The 19,955-nt window shown below is 37.8% G+C and overlaps 1 protein-coding gene across 1 annotated transcript in view; it reads right to left on the bottom strand.

Moving 5' to 3' along the window:
- Positions 1–945: 945 nt before the first annotated feature.
- The window catches only part of Kul (Kuzbanian-like), an 89,292-nt gene continuing 70,282 nt past the window's right edge, over positions 946–19,955 (bottom strand). The window contains exon 16 of the mRNA XM_076204281.1: positions 946–4,996. Within this exon, the coding sequence (XP_076060396.1) occupies positions 3,323–4,996 (1,674 nt within the window). The 3' untranslated portion in view covers positions 946–3,322. The remainder of the gene's footprint in view (positions 4,997–19,955) is intronic.

Here is a 19,955-nt window from a genome sequence, read left to right as displayed (position 1 = left end):
CATATTGAGAAATCTTCAATTTAACCCTTCCCTTCGGCAGACGATACTTCGAATGGACAATCTACCTGTATTGCAACGTTGATACATCCACGAAGCCCACGAGTCTGCGCACACGCACGCGCGTGCTCACACACATATACTCACACGCACACACACAGGTACACACACACACACGTACACACACACCTCGCTCTCTCTCTTCCCCTCTATCGAGTGGGTAGCACAAAATCAGAGTAACACCTAGGAAGTGACCCAAGGCAATAATGAACACCTTAATCTAGAGCGATACCGCCAAGTTACTTGGGCGGTTGTGGTGGTGGTGGTGGCGGCGGCGAGCGAAAGGTTACTGGGTAAAGCTTGGCGTGATTCTGTCGAGGACCAAAGAGCTTAAAAGAGCCAAGTTAGCGTACGATAATGTGTACTGAGTACCTCTTATCTGCGAACAGACACGTTCAATATCACGTCATCAATTTAGAAAATTTTGAAATGAAAAAATATATATGTATATTCAGATCTCTGGTGCATAAATATATACACAAAAGTTTCTATGCAATAACCAGTATATGGATGCATGCATGCACGTTAGGTATCATGCATTTAAATAAATTCCATGAAGCTCCACTTAACTACGTACACATACATATATAATTGTATACATATGAATACATTTATACATATCCATACATTTATATATGTATATATATATATATATTCATATTTATATATACATACATATGTGTATGGATGTATAAATATGCACACACACACACACACACACACACACACACACACACACACACACACACACAAACACACCCACACACTATATATATATATATATATATATATATATATATATATATATATATATATATATATATGTGTGTGTGTGTGTGTGTGTGTGTGTGTGTGTGTGTGTGTGTGTGTGTGTGTGTGTGTGTGTGTGTGTGTGTGTGTGTGTGTGTGTGTATCAGCATATGTACATGGACGTGTACACACACACATATATACACGCATACACGTGCAAGCGTACACATATATATGTATGCATACATATGTATGCATATATATAAAATATATACACATACAATATGCATACACGTATATACACACTTGTATGTATTTATGTATACTATATATATGCCGTAGAATAAAGTGTAACAAGGAATATTATTTTGCGCCATGTTTGCAAAGTTTGGAATACTGCTCTGCTTCTAAAGACAAAGAAACATCGATGAAAAAAGTACGTGATTGTATGAATGCAATGCACAACATCACTAAAACCTTTTCCCCTTTTTGTCTAGAAAACTTGTCAAGCTAGGCGTGTCTGGGTTCTAATGAGCGTGACATGTCCCTAAATAATCGAAAAAAAAAAAATTGTTTTGCTTTGGTTTGGTTTTCATTTTCTATAAGTTTTGACATCTTCCTTCGTCGTTAGCGAATGCTCCCATTCTTCCACAAACGTAATAAATGAACACTATTATATTCATTGCAATAATTGTTACAGGTGTACGGTAACTGAATGCACTATGGGAGATATAACATAGGAAAACCACACCAATAACAAGACAAAAAAATAAAAAATAAAAAAAATGAGGAAAATTAAGAAAAGCAAAAAATCGTAAAGCTGCAGAGCGTTAATTACGAGAAACGCTGAGGATCCATGTATCCATCTGTTTATGTATTTTGCAAGTGTTATTTTTTTTTCGTATTTAAATCTAAGGTTAGGCAGTACATACACACGCCTCTATCGCTCACGAGTACATTGAATTTTGTAGTATTGAATCCTATATTATCATACATTACGATATAGAGAAATTAGCATTCATTTCACCTTTACAGGCAGCACATACACACGCCTCTATCACTCACGAATACATTGAATTTTGTAGTATTGAATCCTACATTATCATCCATCATGGTATAGAGAGAATAACATTCAATTCACGTTTGCAGGCATTGCAAAGAAGATCGAATTGTGTTGTCAGAGACGTGAACGTTATGTATAAACACAACGAACCAATAAAGAGGAAGTCTGGATTTACAGAAAATATCACTCACATCGCGATGGCACAAAAATCACTTGCATTTCCCCCCCCCCCACCCATCCCGTTCTTGGAAATAGTCTTCCCCTAATACAGAAATGCAAAGACGTTCACTATAATCCTATTTCTTCTTCTTTCTTTTTAAAACCTCCCAAAGTAAATCAAAGTCTATTTCTTCCTCCCAAAGTTCCCAAACCGAAGATGACAAATGACTGTTGATATATTGAAATCATATCACAGAGCAAGTAATATAATAACTGTATGTACTAGAACCGATGTTGATTGGCCATTCAATATATAATATAGGAAATACACATATCAAACAAATACAGTGAACAAATAAGTTTCTATGTCTAAGTCTTAGGTAATTTGACAATGTCTACAACATATATATTTTAAATACTGTAAGATAAAAGTAACTATTAGTAATAACTAATAAATCAGTATTAAACAATACACAATCCCATAAATGATTATCTAGAAAATAATCATGAAAGTGCCATTCTTTACTTACTCCTTGATCTAAACCGTTTTCTATGACATCAAAAGATGCATAAGAGAAAGTGGATCAAAGGCTACACACACAAAAATTCATGATAATAGTCCATATATCACGAATGTTGCAGGGGACGCTGGAGGATGTAGTTCGACAACACAGTTACTGCACCAATTTGTTAACTAAATTATTTCATATCATAAAAATATGGACCTGACTCTGCATGTATGAGTTATAGGACATGAACGATCAATTCGAGTTTTAACACTAATGGTTTTGATGTACACAAATGTGATGAGAAAATGTCCATAAACAGTATAAATCGACTTAGCATAACACACCTTATTATAGCTTTTGTTTCTTAATTTTTCTTCTCTTTTTCATTCTGAAACTACCAGGATAACTCCCTCAGGGTAACTTGATCCATTCATCAATTCTATTTCCTTTTCATAGAGATAAAAAATTCAAATTTTCTTTTTTCCTCTCTCTCTTAAAAAAAATAATGCAAATAATTATCACCTCCACTTAGTTATAATCAGCAAAGACTTGAATCGGCTTGAATCGACTAACAATGTTGACGCATAAAAATAATGACTTATACTTAAATGTTAATTGTATTATAATGTTAGAAATACCCACCTACGCAATGCAACCGCGTCACTAGTTATGTATGCTCCTAATACCGGTAATTCCGAAAAGGGAAGAGAGGGAGGTTCTCCTTGACGCTCGGTGCTGCTCGAGGGCGAGATTGGGAGGTCTACTCCACCTCGCCCTCCTCCTCTTAGACCCAATCCTTGGGCTGCTGCTGCTGCTGCTGCTGCTGCTGTTGTTGTCCCCTTGACGACTGGGCGGATAAGTTCGAGTGGATGCTGAGAGTGTCCACCTTGTCCTTAACGGAAGGCAGGATGCTGGTTACGCTCCCGTTGGGACTGGACGTAATCAGTGACAACTTCTCTCGAATCTTCTCCGGCACGGACGAGTAGGAATTGGTTTGGGAGGATGGCGGCGACACCGAGGTCCTCCTCGAACCCAACCCTCCGGCGGCCACCTCGGGCGTGGGCGGCGGCGGTGGGTTGTTTCGGCGCGTCCGTTCCGGGCTTGTGTACCGCCGCTCCGGAATCACGGGACTCACAGCCCGAGGCTTCTCCGGACTGCTGAACCTCCGGCGTTTGTCGCGGGCGACGCCGTCGTCCAGCGTGTGACGTTTCCGCTTATCCGGGCTGGAGGGCGGCCTCGCGTAGGCCTCCATACTAATCGATCTCGGGTATTTACACAACCCTAGATTAAGGTCCGGCCGCTCCGGACTCACCGACTTGCCCACACGGAGGGAACTGTGCATCCGGGCTCCTCGTGGCGACCCGATGAAGCCCTCGTTCACGAAACCGTTCATTGCGGTCACTTTTATGCTCCCGTTGTTGCTCCCGCCGGAACTTTTGCTGTTATTTTTCTGATTGAGCAGACCTCGCATGGAGCCATGGCGCACGGGGCCCAAATGGGGGCTACTCGTAGGGCCCCCAAGCACCGCATTAATCGAGTTAAGGGACCCGTTGAGGGACCCCGCTAACGAGCCGTTAACGATGGGTTTCGCCGTCTTTTCCTCGTCGGCTAAGAATTTGTTTATGAGCCAATTCCCGTCACCCATCTTCCTCTGCTTGTCCGGACTCCTCGACCTGTGTTTTTGCTTATCCGGACTCGAGGACCGCCTCGCTTTATCCGGACTTCGCGAGTGGTTCCTCGAGCGCCGCCTCTCATCCTCGAGACTTGCTCGTTTATGAGGACTATGCGCGCGCCGGCTCTTGTCCGGGCTCTCCCCGCCGCGACGACCACTGCACCCACGCGTTTGTTTCTTGTCAGGACTTCGACTCCTGTGATGAGACTTCGAACCCCTCGACTTGCTCTTTTTATCACTCTTTGATTTTCTCTTGTCACCACCACTCCTGCTCTTGTGTTTGTCCGGACTCGAGGACTTTGGTCGGAATGTTTTGAAACTAATAATGGAGAACCTGCTAGACAGGCGACGATCCTTTTCTCTCGAACCGTTAGCACCACCACCACCACCACTACCCTGTGCACCACCGGGGTCCATGATAAGAGCACCGGGTGTACTCTTCTCCGACTCGGTCGGGGAAGTGGGTCCGATTGCACCGCCACCAGCACCGCCTTCGCCCGATCTCCGACTCACGCCCGACTTCTTGTGCGGACGGGTGAGCTGGCTTTTGGCGGCGCGCTTGGCTTTGGTGGCCGCGCGTCGGACCTCATTAACTTTTCTTTTGAAGGGGATGTTGGTCCGGACGACGGTCGGGTGAACGACATGGTTGTTCGCCTCCGCAGTGCCGTTGGAGGTCGGCGGCACAGTGTATTGGGCCGTCCGTACACCGTTGTTCTTATGCAACACTGTCACTCTCTTCAACTTTATCGTCTCCGCTGTCTTGCCGAACAACTTGATTATCGCCACCTGGAAACGTTGACGAGATGTTAACAAGTGGGTACAGATGAAAAAAAAAACACATTTTTTACAAAGATTAAACTTGAAGACGTAAAGGCGATATAGGAAGTCATCTCAAATAAATCTATTTCCATGAAGTTTCATTAGAAGACTAAAGTTAAAAGAAGCTCTTGAACTGCTATTTCAAGTATAACTTAACAATTGTTATTCTCTAATATCAATAGAATGTCAGTATCATATCTAATTCCCTTATCTATTGCTATTAGAGTTCGAATTACAGTTGATAAATAGGGAAGCAGGTCATGACCCAGGAACATTTCTGTAACACAAAATAACGTCATTCGAGGACGTACACGAAGTATTTCACAGAGAGACAATGCACAGTATCAGGGAGGATTGATAAATGCTCAATATAATTGTTTTTAGGTTTCATAATGGTTGAAGCTTAGTATAACAAAAAATAATTTTCTAAACATAATTTTCATGACTTGATAAGTTGTACATCATTCTCTGAGAATATGAAAGGTGAAGAAGCGATAAAAACAAATGAACATAAATATTTCTTTTTTGTAAAGTATGACTAATAATCACAATCACAGTGAACAAACTTTATCATAGATGTATTACATTTTATTTTTAAGTCTGCTTTCTTAACATTTTAATGACACTATTCTAAGCAAAGCAAGTTTATTTCATAAATCATAAATTACTCAATTTGAAAAGCCATTTGTATTGCAGCTTCTATGCATGGCATATGTAAAATTTTAGCAAATGTATTTCTTTATATTAAGTGATTACAATAAAAGTGGAGGCTACTTTACAATAGATTCAAAGAGTCTAGGTGCATACTCTTGTGTGAATGTATTTATATCAATGACTATATACATTGGGATGTGCGAGTTGTAGATATCTTTTAGGAAATCATCAGTCGCAACATAATCACATTTTCTGTTCATTTTTTTGTTTTGGAAGTTAAATTGACACATCTTTGTCCAGTAAAATTATATCATCCTGACCATTTCACAATACATAAAAAATATTCGCCTATTACTCCAATTATATTTATAAACTGAGGCAAGTGAAAACAGATTCATTTAGTAAATTTTCCCACCCTTAAATTTCACAATCTAAAAAAAAAAAGTAAATTAGATATGAAGGAAATTAAGAAATATAGCATCTGAAAGTCTGTGTACTGAGATTTTTTTTTTTTTTTTTTTTTTTTTTTTTTTTTTTGAGGGAGGAATTCAAAACTTGACAGCTATAAGAAACTTTTTTAGTTCCGCTTTGCTTCATTGCTTTCAAATTCTTTCATATGTTAAATACATATGTAATTATCCTATCACAACTCATGACAGTGTACTAGAAATATACTGAATTATGTTTAACACTGCTCAAGTAATACAATCCCTCAGTGCACTGAACACACAATACACATTGCATAAACTGCACAAAAAGAAAATCATAAATAATACAAACCAGTTCTGTAGCTACAGGAAATCACCAATTTGAATATTTCAAAAACACTATCTAATGACATACTTCAATCAAATATAGGAATCAACTATTTTTCAGCATTACATATTACCTAAATTACAGGGAAATGCACGTTTCATACACAAACAAGTACTTTCAATTTTTACAGAAATACAATACACATGGAAGAAAGTAGATGTTGTTTTATTCTCTATATGGTGAAACACAGAAGACAACATAATTGATACTCTACATGCAACAAACAAGCGCAAATGCAAAGCATAGAAAAAAGAACTAAAACCATGATTTGTAATATTGTATTACAAGATCAGTTTCATTTATCCAAACCTATTTGTATGAAAAATCAAATGTATTTACTGCAATGCACTGGGAAATTTGACATTTTTAAGAAAATTCAAGAAAACTGTTTTAACTAAGTTAAACAAAAAATTTGCTTTATATTCTGTCAAGATACTGATTTTTATATCTATCTTAAATTTGAATGAAATATAATTCTTCCAAAACTAATAATTTGCTTAGATACTTAATGTATATCTGAAGAAGTACTAGGCAAATAGAAGCTATATACAGCTAAAAATCATTTGGCCATTTGTAACAACATCTAAGTTTTCTTGCTTTACTACAAACTGTGAAGGGATGAAAGAATTATCAGTCAGTACTCAAAGCAAACATAGATTAATCTGTTGACAACTGTTTCATATAGCTAGGCTATTACTGCTCCATGTTTTTCGGGACTAAGCTGGGGAAGAATACTGAAATCCACAGTTATCCCAACTACCTGTTGCTATGGGATTAGGTTTTTCTTCTTCTTGATTTTCTTCTGGCAAAGAATCTGACTTTGTTTCACAAGACTCATTACCATCATTCTTTTCTGACTTTGTACGCCTCTGCTCACAAGATGATATGAAGTGGAAGGAGAAAGCATAAAAACAAGGAAGAAAGAAAAAAGATAATGAAAACATGCCCATGACAATGACAAACATGCCACCATACTTTTTGTGCAGTAACAAGAAAGCGCATATACTAGCAAGTCGATAGCAGACAAGGAGATGGTGAGGGATCTGTCTGATGCAAAATAGAGATGTCTGGACTTCAATGAGGTCAAGGACATGTAGGCTAGGTCTGGGCTTCAATCAGGTCACGGGCTTTCAGGTCTCATCCTCACCAGGGTTGAGGGATGCATTTATCCAGATTGAAATGGGATTATACTTAAATATACATCATGAGCAACACCACTCATATTGAAACACTGATTACTGCAATTAGCTATGTCAAGGAGAGTTTTTTTTTTTTTTTTTTTACCTGATTCCTAAATGAGTGAGAAAAGGATTTTTTTTTTTTTTTTTTTTTTTTTTTTTTTTTTTTTTTTTTTTAAGTAACTTGTTGTCTGCCATTAACTCCCTCAGAATGGTGATACCTCTTAAGGATTTCATACTAGAAGATACTAGATGATTTTCCTCAGCTAATTTGATATACAATCAAGTTTCAATTGGGCAGTCAAGATCCGATGTTTCTTTGGTTTGACTGTCAACTAAAATATTTAGCATAAAAACACCTGTAAATGGTATCACAATAGTGAAGGAGCTAAATAAATGAATGGATCTACTGCACACTTTTATGATAATAAGCTTCTTGATGTTGAGCAAGTGATAGCTACTTATTAATCAACGATGACTCGCATATAATCAAAATAGATAGTGCCTAGTGTTAAAAAAATTACATTATTAAGATATTTAATTATAGCTTTAGGAGTCAGCAGTGAAAATTGACTCAAAGGCACAAGTGAGCCCTACAATTAATGTGTAATTATGTGTCAGTGTGTGTGCATATGCATGCTTGTGCATGTGCAGCAGCAGCTATGATATACTGCATTATGTAATTAGATATATTTGTATCTATGTATGTGATATTCTGAAACTGTTTATATGTACATATGTATAACTGATTAACTGTTCCCTAGAGTTTCACAGACTGGAAACCTATAGCCCTGCAGTGGCTGACAACCATTTGGGCCTTCCCATAGATCCCCCTGGGAAGAAACATTGGATCATTACACTGGCCTGCGTTTAATTTTTTTTTTTCAAAGGTCGAAGGTTTTTCAAGTGATTTATAGGTTTTTTGGTGCGCTGAATCCAAAAATGCCATCCGTTTCCTTGGATCAGGTCTAGTTTTTGAGATATGAGAAGTGCGACTTTTGGGCCTTGTATAGTACTAAGTATAAGGAAAACGAGGCTGCAGGTATAGTCTATTCTTATTTTTTTTTGCATAAAAATTATACTGTAGCACCCCAAAACTGATACTGAAACCTAATTATGTTTTTGTTTACTTTCAGGAAACTGAAACTGAAACTGAAACTGCATTGACAACACTCAAACTGAAAGTGGTTTAGAAAAGTGTGATCTCCAATCAATGTGACTGATCTTATAAGAATCTGTACTTTTTACAAGAATCTGTGCTTCTTGTGTTTCTATTTTGGACACGTATCTTAGATTGACAGAAAATGGAACGCAAATGCACAAATCATCCTGATAGGTTCTGTTACATATGTGGTAATGTGATTCTTCCTCGTCGACTAGCAAATATAACTGATTTTGTGAAGAAGGCATATCATGCTTACTTTGGAGTTAAGCTTGGGGACCAGGAAATAACCAAAGGGCAGAATACGAGAAAGAAGTCGATGAGCTCTTGAACAGCTATCAAAAATTAGGGGCTCGCATGTCAGTCAAAATGCACTTTCTACAGTCCCACTTAGACTATTTCCCTCAGAACTGTGGTGACTTCAGTGAGGAACAGGGAGAACGTTTCCACCAGGATATTCGTGTCATGGAAGAACGCTACCAAGGCCGGTGGGATGTGAACTTTCTTGCGGACTACTGTTGGTGTTTGAAACGAGAAGTGGTGGCTGCCCAACACAGGAGAAAGTCACTGAAAAGGCCCTTCATCCATGATTACATTTTCTGTAATATATCCTCTTTATCTTCTGAACTATGCAAGAAAAAATTATTTCTTTTGTCAAGAATTTTTTTTCCAAAATTAAAGGGAATAAATAGCACTAAATGGCGTTTTTAATTATTTTTACCGCCTCATATCTCAAAAACGTGACCTGATTGAACAAAATGAGTGTGATTTTTAGATTCTGCATAGCAAATTACCCTAGAATCAGTTATCAGATGCTTTACCTTTGAAACTTCGCAGGCTAGTGTTATCTGTGTTGTATTAATGTGTGATGTTTCTATGTCACTGGCTTATCATAGTAGGATGTGGGGAGTACTCATTGGTTATAAGCTCTCCTCGTGTGATAAGGTGGAGGAAATACAGACGAAGTTGACAGAGAGAGATCCTGGGCCCAGTCTAGAAACTGAGTGTCTTCCCCATCGGAGCTGTACCTCCATATGGAGACAAGGCTGTTGATGGGTTTTGAAAACAAGTGAAAAAAAATAATTCTGATGATTGTCTTGCAGAACCACCTTGGCAGGTACAATTATTGGTTCCTGTTTTTATGTACACTCATACCTATGTCAACACCATCTTATATATACATATATTCATGTACATATATTAAAAGGGTTATCAGATATGTGAAAGATGCAACTTCACATTCATGTCCATGACTACAAACACACATCCATGCATACATAGTTGCATGTACATGTGTATCAACATTCATACATATATACATACATACATATACCAATGGCTTTTTCCCCCTTACAAAAGAGGTAGCCAAAGTCAAAGGCATAAATCCACTCCCACTTATCTCATCCCCACATACTCCACTTCCATTCACCAGCACTCCCTCCCTCTTTTCTTGACTTTTCCTGGATGACAGGTCATCCCTGCATCTCACCCACTGCCCTGGGTCAGAAGCAGTGTAGCAAGACACAGCACATCCACAGCATGGCCACTTCATTTAATCAGTGACCCCCCCCCCTCTCTCTCTGTCCCCTCATGCAGAAAAAGAGAGGATGGGGAGAAATCCCTTCAGGCTGCATCAAAATATCATTTACACATACTCCCTCATACCCTCCCCCATCCCCTACCTATTACCTACCATGAATCACAGCATCATCCATACACAACCACTCTCCACTCACCCCTATCTTCTGTCTTCTCCCATCCTTCCTCAACAGACATTCCCCACTTTGCCAATGTCCCTTTTACCCCATTCATCTCACCCTTTGTTGCCCCCTCATATTCACTCCCCCCACCTCTGCCTTCCACACCTCTCTTACTCTAATCTTTCTTTGCTCATTCTTTCCATGTGTCCAAACCATCCCAATACTCTTTCATCAACCCTATCTCCCAACTCCCTTTCCACCCCTGCTCTTCTCCTCACCTCCTTGTTTTTCACTCTATTCAGCCTAATAACCTCTACCATACTTCTCAGGCATTACATCTCAAACACATTTAAACTCTTCCTCTCTTCCATGTTTCTGCCCTATAATATAGTGCTCTCAGCACAATCACTCCATACAATCTCCTCTTAACATCCATTCCCAAATTATTTCTCATTACACTTTTCAATCCCTGAAGGCATTTACTTGCTTCTGTCACTCTACATTCTACCTCTACTTGCACTACTCCCTTTCTGCCACATTCATACCCAAGTATCTAAAGCTAGCCACTGCCTGCAATCTCTCTCCCTTAATAGTCACTTCCAATTTGCTGCCATCCTCTCCCGTTGTACTTCTTATCAACTTACTTTTACCCACACTTATCTTCAATTCCTTTTTTTATTTCCTTTTTTTTACACACCTTCTCAAGCTCTGTCACTGATTTTCTTATTCCCTCCTCTGATCCTGCCATAAGCACAATGTCATCAGCAAACAACAACTGGCTTATCTCTTTTCTCCATTTTCTTTACCCATCTCCAATATCCAGCCCATTACCCTTTTGTTTACCACTCGCACTCCCCCCATCAATATATAAATTGAACAGCCAAGGCAACATAACACATGCCTGGCAAAGTCCCACCTTTACCTCAAACCACTCACTCTCTCTATTTCTAATTCTAACACAGGTTCTACTACTCTCATAAAAACTCTTGACTGACATTTGACCTATATACTGTATATATATACACAAACAGACACTTGCAATCTTATAGAAATATATTCATAAGAATACATATGTGCATATACATACATACTGTATATACGATACATACACATATATACAGTACATAACTACATATACACATACACACAGTACATACATACACACAACATACATACATTCATACAGTACATACATGCTTACATACACAGAGTATGAACAAAGAGTACATCCCAATATATATATATATATATATATATATATATATATATATATATATATATATATATATGTGTGTGTGTGTGTGTGTGTGTGTGTGTGTGTGTATAAATGTGTGTTTGCAAATGTGCATGGGTGTGTATGTGTGCTTGCATCTTCATATGCATGTGTGCATCTGTGTGCCACATGATTAAGTGTGCGTGTGCATGTAGACCCGAGTGACGACAGGCAGAAGTGGTCAGACAGAACCCTACCCATGAGATGTTCGGAGAAGGAGTCGGAATCTGTGGAGTAGTGTTGGAAGTAGGAGGAGGAGAAGGAGTTCTCTATGTCCATCTTATAGGTTGGGTCCATGGTGAGGATACCTATACACGGCATCTGCAAGAATCTCACCTTCATCCAAGAGTTCTTGAAATTTCACAAAGAAACCAAGACTTCTGGAAAACTCAGGGCCCATGTCCAAGAAAATGGGTCGGTTTAAAGAACACCTCACTTCCAGGATGTGTAACAACTATTAATGAATGTGTTCCAGAGGGTAATAGAACAAATTATTATTTGGTCTGGTGAACTCTGAGAGGTTCTGGTTATCAAAAAAGTGCACCCACTGAGGTCAGCAATATGTCTGTCACATGTTGATGACTTTTGTGGATATGTTCTACAATCACTCAGTCCTTAGTAGATTTTAAAAGTTGAGTGAACTTTGCAAGTAAATCCAAGATTTCAATATACATAAGTCTTTAGAAGTTAAAAAAACAAACATAAAAACTCAAACATAAATTCTAGATCTTATACCATCAACTTTCAGAATTCCCAGGAAATTCTGTCCAATATTACTGATTCCAGAACAAAGTATAAGTAATATAAAAACTGGTTTCTAGTTTCCAAATTGTAATCTGCAAACATTGGTCATTCTAAATCTAGTAGAATATCTAAAACTAATCATGCAATATTTGTAGCCATACAAAACAAAGATTTAAAGATAATTAAGGAATACAATGATGATGAACATGAATACAATGTTATCATGCTAAACCTCTGAAGTATATTAAGCAGGAAGTAAGGAGCTCATGACAATAGACACTCAGCTGCGACCTAGATTGCCATCTTTGCCCTACATGCTCAGACTTCTAGGGCAAGAAGAAGTCAATTATACCCATTGGATTTGACTGCAGACCTGTGTCATGCAGTTCATGATTGAGACCAAACTATTAATCATTATATGGGATAGTTATTCCCTTATAATTTTATTTTGGCTGCCACTAGGCTAATTCTGTGAATGGAAGGTCAGGTTATTCTCATCTGTTATTCGAGATCCCGAGGCCCAGTTCAGGACTAAATATCAGACCCACAGGGCTGCATCCCTAGATGTATGTGCATGTGAGTAATATCACATACACACATGATGATCAAAATGAAGATAATAATGATAATGCCTACAGTACATTGTGCATTTACCAAACAGCCCTTTCCACCCTTCCTTTAGATCCTTGTGGGTGAAGGGTCATTCCTGCCCCCTACTAACTGTTTGGGTCAGGGCAATGCAGCAAGAGGGCACTTCCACAACAGGGCCCAACAGACAAAGCTGGTTTATCCTACCATTGCATTATGTGGCAACACTCCCTCCTCATCCACTCAAGAGTTAATAGAATAGACAAGAAGAAATCCCTTCAAGCCACATCAAGTCATCATCCATTCACAAACATTCTCAACTAACATCTATTTCTTGCCTGCATCCTTCCCTGTTCAACAGATATTCCTCTTGGACCTATTGCCCCTTTCACCCCACCCATCTCATTCTTGGTCTTCCCTCAAGTTAATTCATCTACTTCAGTCTTCCCCATCTTTTTGCTAGTCTCATTTTACTCATACTCTCTATGTACCCAAACCTTCCCAATATTCTCTGATCAATTCTATCTGCCAGCTTCCTCTCCACCCTGTTCTCTTGCCTCACCTCCTAAAATATCACTCTATCCATCCTCATAACCACCACATTTCTTAAACACTACATCACATACACATTTAGGCTTTTCCCTTCTGCCTCTTTTTAAAGTCTGAGTTTCTACTCTATATAGTGTCATGGGCACAATCACTCTTTTGCACAGTCTTCTCTTTTGTGTTAATTCCTATGGCCTTTTTCATTCCCCTAACATTATCTTGCTTCTAATACACTATAATTCACTTCCACACCTACTTCTACATTCTATGATGCACATAACCCTAAATATTCAAAAGTTCATTACTTCCTCCAGGTTCTTTTATTTTACAATCTCCTTCAATTTACTGCCACCCTCTTCCTTTGTATCTCTCATCACTTTACTTTTGCCCACATTTACTTCCAGTTTTCTCTTTTCACATACCCTACCAAACTCCACCACTAACAGCTTCAGTCCCTCCTCCAACTCAGCTAATAGTGGTGTCATCTGCAATCAATAACTGATCTACCTTCCACTTCCTCCCACTCTCAGTTACTAGTTTCAAACCTTTGCCCATCACACTCGCACTTATATGTCCCACACCAACATATCCATGTGGATATTAAGCAATCATAATGATATTACACAATGCTGGTGTAACCTCAATAAAAAGAACTAATAAAAATAACCATGAAAATTATAATCCTGATGCAGAATCACATACTAGAAATTATATTGTGAATCTAAATTGGCTCATAATGCCCATATAGCTTCGCATCTATTGAAAGCCTTTTGACCCAACATTAAGGTGCTCCCAGTCTGAGTGGAAGGAGAACCTTTTACATTGATGTCCCTCTATATTCATGTCTTTTTCATAAAGACTTGAGAATACCTGAACAACTTGAGAATCATTCAGGTTTCAGTTTGATTTGTTACTATTCTAATAATAATTATATAATTCTGGTCATCCAGATTCTGAACCAGGGCAGTGGGCGAGGTGCAGGGATAACCCGTCATCCAGGAAGAGCCAAGAAAAGAGGGAGGGAGGGGTGGTGAATGAGTGGGAGTGGATTTATGTTTGACTTTGGCTACCTCCCTTGTAAGGGGGAAAAAGCCATTGGTATATGTAGGCATGTATGTATATAATTCTGACTATAGGTCATGAGGGGGAGTGAGTGGGGGATGGGGGGGTGAGGGAGTATGTGAAAAATAAATTGACACAGCCTGAAGGGATTTCTCCTAATCTTCTCCATTTCTGCATGAGGGACGAAGAAAGGTGGGGGATTGCCAATTTAATGAAGCGGCCTTGCCGTGGATGTGCTGTGTCTTGCGACACTGCTTCTGACTTAGGGCAACGGGTGAGATGCAGGGATGATCCGTCAACCAGGAGAAGCCAAGATAAGAGGGAGGGAGAGTGGTGGACGGGAGTGGAGTATGTGGGGATGGAATGGGTGGGAGTGGATTTTATGCCTTTGTTTAGCTACCTCCCTTGTAAGGGGGAAAGAGCCTTTGGTATATACAGTATATACATATACATATACATATATATATATATATATATATATATATATATATATATATATATATATATATATGTGTGTGTGTGTGTGTGTTGTGTGTGTGTGTATTTACCTAGTTGTACCTAGTTGTATTTTACGGGAAGGGGAGCTATGCTCGTGGGGTCCCGTCTTCATATCTCATTTTATCTAAACTATTTTTAAATTCATGTATTGTTTTTGCACACACCACTTTCTCATCTAACTTGTTCCAACTATCTATTGCTCTGTGAGGAAAGCTGTTCTTTTTCAAATCTCTTCTATAGTTGTCTTTTTTTATTTTCTTTCCGTGTCCTCTTGTATTTCTGTCATCCCATTTTATCAGATTCTCTCTATCAGTAATTTCTATGCCTTTCATGATTCTGTAAATAGCTATCAAATCTCCTCTCTCTCTTCTTTGCTCTAGTGTCTGTAGTTTAAGTTTTTGTAGTCTCTCTTCATATGATAGTTTTGAGAGTGTTGGTGCCAGTTTTGTAATTGCTCTTTGTATTCTTTCAAGTTTTTTTATACATTTTTTTGTACTTGGTGACCATATCGTTGCTGCATATTCCAATCTTGGTCTTATCAGGGTGATTAGGATTTTCCTCACCATTTCTTCATCCAGGTATGTAAATGCCACTTTGATTGTTCTTATTAAATTATAAGTTTCTCCAAAAATCTTATTTATATGTTTCTCAGGTGACATATTATTCATAACAATGACTCCCAGGTCCTTCTCATTTTCTACTCTTTTTATTCCTTCTTCTCCCAAATTATATGATCCTGTTATTCTGTTTTTGCTTTTTCCAAATTCCATTATACTACACTTTTTTGTATTGAACTCCATCTCCCACTTCCTACTCCATTCTTGTACTTTATTTAGATCTCTCTGTAGTGATTCACAATCTTCTTCAGTTTTCACTCTTTTCAGTAATTTTGCATCATCTGCAAAGAAGCTCATATAGCTTTCAATTCCTTCATCCATATCATTAATATATATAGCAAACATTATTGGGGCCAGAACTGTTCCCTGCGGGACACCGCTTATTACTTCATTCCATTTTGAGTACTGATCTCTTATCACTACTCTCATTTTTCTTTCTTGCAAAAAGTCTTCCATCCAATTTAGCAATTTACCTTGTATTCCTCCTTCATATTCTAATTTCTTAAGCAACTTCTTATGTGGTACTTTGTCAAAAGCTTTTTTTAGGTCTAGAAATGCACAATCCGCCCATCCATCTCTTTCTTGTATTATATCTATTAGCCTTGAATAGAAACATATTAAATTGGTGACGCATGATCGTCCTTGTCTGAATCCAAATTGCCTTGGATTTAGTACGTTGTTTTTTTCCAAGTATTTTACCCATCTACTTTTGATAATTCTTTCACAAATTTTTGCTATTGTACTTGTTAGAGAGACTGGTCTATAGTTGGTAGGTTCTTCTTTATTTCCTCCTTTATATATAGGTACTATATTTGCTTTTTTCCAATCTTCTGGAACTTTTCCTTCTTTTAAGGAACTGCTTATTATGCTATGTATTTTGTCTGCCAGTTCATTCCTGCATTCTTTCAGAATCCAGTTTGCTATTTCATCTGGCCCATGCGATTTTCTGACATCAAAATTACCCAAGTGTGTTAATATTTCATTCTTTGTTACTTCTATTTCTTCCATAGGGGGGACTTTTTCCTTCCACTCAATCTCTTCAGGTTGTATATTTTCCCTTGTAAACACTGATTTAAAATGTTTGTTCATAATTTCTGCCATTTCCATTTCCTCAGTGTATTCAACTCCTCCTTGTCTTAATTTCTCCAAGTCTTGTTTGTTTTTCAGTTTATTGTTTACAAATCTGTAGAATAGTTTTGGTTGATCTTTACACTTTTCTATAACATCTTTTTCATATTTTCTTTTTTCCTCTCTGCACTTTAGTACATATTCATTTCTATAACAGGTATATATTTTCCATTTTTCAGGTCTTCTGTCTTTTTTCCATCTGGTCCAGGCTTTGTCTCTTTTGTCTTTTAACTCCCTACAACTTTTGTTGTACCAGCATTTTACATATTCTTTTTCTTGTTTTTGTCTTGGGACATACTTTTCCACTCCTTTTTTGTAAATTTTTGTCAAAATATTCCATTTCTCTTCCACTGATGTTTCTTCTTTGTATATTTCTTCCCAGTTTTCTTGTTGGAAGAATTCTCTTATTTTATCAAAGTTTGTTTTTTCATACATCATTCTTCCTTTTCTATATTGTTCATTTCTTTTCATATATTTTTCTTCATTAAGTTCCAGTTCAATCAATATGTGGTCACTTTTACCTATTGGTGTTTTATATTCAATCTTGTCCACTATTCTAGGTTCAGATGTAATTATTAAGTCTAGCCTCGATGGTTCTTCTTCATTTCTATACCTAGTGTTCTCTTGTATCCATTGTGTCATTGAATGGTCAGTAATCATCTCAAGTAGAGCATTTCCCCATGAGTCATCACCACTCTTTACTGTCATTTCTTCCCAGCAGATTTCTTTGCAATTAAAGTCGCCCATCATAACTATTTTTCCTCCGTCTTCCATTATTTTAGTTAATGCTATCTTTGTGTCCTCTAACATACTTTTATGTTCACTCTCCTCCCATGAGGCTGTTTTTGGAGGCACATAATTGATCACAAATTTTCTGCTCTTCTTATCTCGGTCTTCCACTTCTATCATAATCATCTCTACTGTATTCTTTCCATATATGACACCTTTCACGTTTATATCCTTCTTAGTCAGGAACATAACTCCACCCCCTTCTTTTTTCTCTCTGTTTCTAATCCAATAATTGTATGTATCATGTCCTACACTGTTGGGTGGTAGTGGGCCTTTTAATTTTGTTTCTACAATTCCCATTATGTCCGGTTCTTTTTCTTTCAAATAATCATTCAGTTCATTCAATCCTGTTATCAATCCATCTATATTTGTGTAAGACACTCTTAGTTTTCTGCCACTTCCATTGTGTTCTCTGTTTCCCTTATGTTTTTCTTTAGTATGTCGAACTGCTTTATTTTCATGTTCACTACTCTCCAATAGAATCTCTCTTTCTCTGACTCCGTTCTTATCTCGTTTTTTTCCTTAGCTTCAAGTCTTTTCTGTTTTTCTTCCTCTCTTTCCTCCTTATTCATTTCTCTTTTTATCCATACCTTTTTATATTGATCATTTGTTGCTAGTTTCCCTGTTTTGGATAAGATATTCTCTGCCGTTGTTTGTGACCTGAATTTAATCTTAATTGGTCTGGTCTTATCTGTACTATATTTTCCGAGTCTGAATTTTTCCTCAATTTCCTTCATAATTTCTGGTTCATCTTCCTGGACTAATTTTAATAAACTGCTTACTCTTTCATTTTCCTCCTTGATTCTTGCGGTTCTATCTGGGTTATGTTTCTCTTCCATTCCTAATATAATTATACATTTCTTTTTGTCAGCTAATTCTCTTACTATATTCTCCTTCTGTCTCATCACTTTAATAACTGAGTCTTCATTATGTTCTTTCAATTGCTGTTTGACTATGTCAGTGAATGAAACCTTATTCCCTTCTTGAGTTATTCTCCAATTTTTAACTTCTGTAGCTATTTTCTCTCTGTTTTCATTACTATTCTTCTTCAATTTCTCATTCTCCTCCTTTACATTTCCTAACTGTCTTTTTAGGTCCTCTACTTCTTCAGTTAAGTTTCTGTTAGCCTTCTCTAGTTGTTCCAACCTTTCAATTCTCTGGAAAATGGAGTCTACATTACCTAACTTACGTTCCAAGTCCTCGATCACCTTATCAACTCTCTCCTCTAGTCTTATCAGTCGGGGGGGGGGGTTGTGTCCCCCCACCCTCTTTAAATCCCTGGAACATATTCTCGTCACTTTCTACTGTATTGCTCCTCTCTATACTTCTAATCTTTACATTTCTATTTGCCATTTCGTCATCACTGAGCTGGTCCGGTGGTCGTTTCATGTTGACCTTACGCCCGTCTGCCTGGGCCAAGTCCTCCACATCCTCATTTCCTTCCATTTCCCCAGCAATCCCTCCCCTTCTCCTCTTTTCCTACTTACCTACTGCCCCACGAGCAATTCCCCCCCCCCCTTCAAATACAAAAAGGTACTTCTCTTTGCGTTGGGATCCACAATCGGCACTTTTCTTCAGAACGTTCTTCAAGCCGTCCGTTCGTTGAAAGTGTGTGTGTGTGTATGTATGTATGTATAGGTCATTCTTATCATAGTTATACCATTCATAATAAAATTCTCTAAATCTTTTATTTTAGGGACACAGATTAGCAAGGGACAATGCTGACAGATTTGGCTATTTATCACATAAGGAAAACATGAAGACAATGGCTGAGCAAAACATCAAAAGCACTTTCAAAGAATAATGGATTGAGATGGGGTAAAATGAGTTAACAAGGACTTGAGAAACACAAAAACCAATCATTTGTTTTAAGGGGACATTTCTTTTGTCCTCTTTTCTTGCACATAATAGAAATTAATTGATAAGTAAATAAAACAGATGAATGAGGAGAGTGAGTTTTGCTTGCTGTTTGACATAGAAAAAAGTACAAGTGATTTGATAATGTTATAAATTTCCAGGTTATCTAGTACATTACCTCTATCTAAACACATCATGAACAACATAAATCAAAATGCAGTATACATAAAGACACCACAGAATAAAGAAGGGTTCAACCTGAAAGGTGTATGATGAACATGTTTGAATGTCAATGAAGGTCCCGCTATGAACCA

This window comes from Oratosquilla oratoria, chromosome 2, assembly GCF_046742065.1.
Source record: "Oratosquilla oratoria isolate Oo_2021 chromosome 2, ASM4674206v1, whole genome shotgun sequence".
In the NCBI taxonomy this organism is placed as follows: domain Eukaryota; kingdom Metazoa; phylum Arthropoda; class Malacostraca; order Stomatopoda; family Squillidae; genus Oratosquilla; species Oratosquilla oratoria.
The sequence above is the reverse complement of the archived record's forward strand: the minus strand, read 5'-3'. Positions and strand labels throughout refer to the sequence as shown.